The sequence below is a fragment of the Pistacia vera genome, unplaced genomic scaffold, assembly GCF_008641045.1.
Source record: "Pistacia vera cultivar Batoury unplaced genomic scaffold, PisVer_v2 Contig260, whole genome shotgun sequence".
Classification (NCBI taxonomy): domain Eukaryota; kingdom Viridiplantae; phylum Streptophyta; class Magnoliopsida; order Sapindales; family Anacardiaceae; genus Pistacia; species Pistacia vera.
Window position 1 is genome coordinate 536,549 of NW_022196069.1, and position 3,163 is coordinate 539,711.

General features: G+C 30.8%; 1 protein-coding gene across 1 annotated transcript; it reads right to left on the reverse strand.

The window, feature by feature from the left end:
- Nucleotides 1-1,800: 1,800 nt before the first annotated feature.
- Nucleotides 1,801-2,597, reverse strand: LOC116132767 (protein NRT1/ PTR FAMILY 5.5-like). The gene has a single exon (XM_031418434.1). The coding sequence runs from the start codon at nucleotides 2,582-2,584 to the stop codon at nucleotides 1,973-1,975; it is 612 nt and encodes a 203-aa protein (XP_031274294.1). The 5' UTR covers nucleotides 2,585-2,597; the 3' UTR covers nucleotides 1,801-1,972.
- Nucleotides 2,598-3,163: the final 566 nt, after the last annotated feature.

A 3,163-nucleotide genomic window follows, 5' to 3' on the forward strand; every position in this document is an offset into this window, starting at 1 on the left:
ACTTTGTATACCAGTTCTTTTGAGAGACTAATATTACAATAAGCAATCATATTAACTATGAGAAACACATCTTTTTTCAACTTATTACAAAAATTGACACTTGAAGAAATATTTCATCTTATCCAAAGATATTTCAGTCTTATTTATACAAGTATTCCTTACTGTTTAATATTTTTCTGTTGCTTATATAAGGACAAAAATCGAATTCATTAATATTATTAATTGAAAATGTACAGTAATTATTCACTGGATTTTCGAGGAAGAAAACAGTCACTCATGTAAATGTATCATTTTAATTATCATATCTGTACCCAAGAAGCAGTTTGATTATAATGATTTTAGATACCTAAATAGATAAACAATTTATCTAATATTTCAAAATTAAATAAAATTTATATTATAAAAACATATAAATAAATATTAAACTTAAAATTAGAAGTAAATCTTATAATTTATTCAATTGGTTATTTAAATTGATTTTAAAAAATTAGCTTGTTGATAAAATTTTAGCTTAATTAAATATAATCTCATTCTAGTCCAGCATTACAGCAAACACAATGTCACACCCAAAATTTAGTAACGTCAAGTCTTTGGTTTTCTATTATGTAAAAATTGATAGCTCTGGAACAAATGTAATTAACCTATTTATTTGTTTATTTTGGGAGGAAAATCTCCCTCATAATTTGGACAATCCCAAATTTTACAATTTATCAAAACATGTCATAGGATTCAACTAATCAAACTATAGCAATTTTATATATTCAAACTCTTTAATACAAACTGATTTGACTATTTTGCATGTTTAACACGTAATTTATTTTGATTATTTAATTTATCTTTTATTAAAAATCATCCGATTACACTAAAATACATCAGTTTATATATGTAGTATTATTCATCAAATTAAAGCACCCCGTAAGGCCTCTAGTCCATCTCAATCAACCAACCACCTCAATCAACTACCAAAAAGTGTCTCATATACCCGTAAACTGGTACCGTGTACACACACGCATCTAATAGCAATATAGAATTCTTACAACATTTTGATATGAGACTAGCCTGGAAATTTGCGCCAATCATTAGGCGTATTTGAACTCATCGCCGTTTTATATATATTGGCTACATACAATTTTTGGATTCCCAAAAATATACATAACATCCTAAGATAAAACAAGAGCTTTGAATTAAAAATATACATAACATTCTAAGATAAAACAAGAGCTTTGAATATCGGTCACTACTCTAGGTAGTTTAACGGTTTATTTAACACTTTCTTTTACCTCTAATTCGAAGCCTACCTCCTTTTTTCTTTCTTTCTTCTTTTAATTTCAATTTCCTTTTGTTTTATAAGTTTTGGGCCTTTGGGCTTTCATTTGCTTAGTGACTTTAAGCCTTTTACAAAATTAAAATGTCGGTCGGCCCGGCAGACAATACACTACTATGTATTATCCAATCATTTATAATATAATCACTATATATTATTTTGTCAAGTAATACTACACTTATAAACAAATTTTATAAAGATCTTCATACAAAGTGATGTAGTAAAAAATAAATAGAAGAGTGAATTTAATGAGTTTGACTTTTTGTTTCACTCTTCTATTCATTTTTTACCATCTCACTTTGTATAGATTTCTTTGTAAGTATAAGTATTATTGTATTTTGTCTTAAGACTTTAGTTCAATCGAATTCAATGTAATCCAATAAAATAAATTCTCATTCAATTCAATGCAATACAATCGAATTTCATTCAATCAATTCAATCCCTACAAACTATTCTAGTCTAATATGGTATACCAAATGCTACCTGAAAATAAAATTTAAGCGCCTACATGATACTTTTAAAAATAAACTACACCAAATTTTCGTCATCTGCTACTACATTTGCTGTGTGATACTTTGTATAGAAGATATATATGCACCAATAGTAGCACATATTGACGAAGCTAAAAATTGTTATCCTCTTGTAGTACTAATCCAGGCGACTCCGGTTCAGGGTGTCAGCAAACAAACTTCCATATGCATGAACAGATATTATGCTAAGGAGATTTCCAATTCCAATCACGAACTTAGTAATTGCTGATACATAGCCCTTCCATGATATAGGGAAATTATCAATTAAGAATTCCTCCAGTCCATCTTCAGCAATTCCTTTCGTAAGACCTAACAGGCAGTACTGTGGGGCAAGCCAGAAGATGCTCATTGGTATAATTTGATCTGGCTTGTCAAGGAATCCTTCCTTGTTAACTACTATCAACCGGTGAACCTCAACCCGCTCGGCAACAAAACAACAAAATATAGTTAGCACCATTCCAAACCAAATTCTCACTAATTTGGCTTCTTTCCGTTTATCTTCTGGAACCCATTCTGAATCTAAAAAATAGCTAAACAAATAGGAGATACTTTTACTTGATACGGATTGAAAGACAAATAAAATAGTAAAGAAGCTTGAAAGCTGCATCTCCTCTCCCTGCTCAGGGAAAAAAGTTTCTGCTGTTGATACGACCAAACCATACACAAGGAAGCTACTCCCCATAGGAATCATATTTAGAAAAATTTTCCCACTGTGATGCCTGCCTTCCATATCTTGTCCTTGTGGTCTGAGGGTGGACGGTTCCCTGACCTTAGCTTGGTCTGTTAATCTGCATTACGGAATACATTTATATGTAAAACAAAGTAGATTTTTTCCTAAATACATGTAATATTTCTATCTCATCTAGTCGCGGATATTTTAAGATAAATATTTATATCACTTAGACCCAAAGAGTTAAAAATAATAATAATAAAATTAAAAATGGAAAAGCAGTCAAGAATGCCGTCTAAAAAGAAAATGAGTTTGAAATTTTAATTAAAATGAGAATTACATAAAACGTCCCACCCCCCCCTCCCCCCCCCCCCCCCCCCCCCCCCCCCCCCCCCCCCCCCCCCCCCCCCCTTCATAGGAGTTGGAATTTTTTTTTTTTAATACTACATGAGAAGTGTTAAACTGTTATTTCAAAATCACCCTATTCTCCCCTCACCCCAAAGTAATAAAGTGATAAGTAGAATATTATTCACATAAGACAGTATTATAAGTATCGATTCTCTAGTTATGTCTAATTGAAGCAAAAATATGGATTAATGGAATATTAATAATCAAATACAAATTAACAACTAATAAATG

Excerpts from the sequence above, each read along its gene's own strand:
- LOC116132767 (XM_031418434.1), bottom strand. The coding sequence starts at position 2,584 with ATGGAAGGCAGGCATCACAGTGGGAAAATTTTTCTAAATATGATTCCT.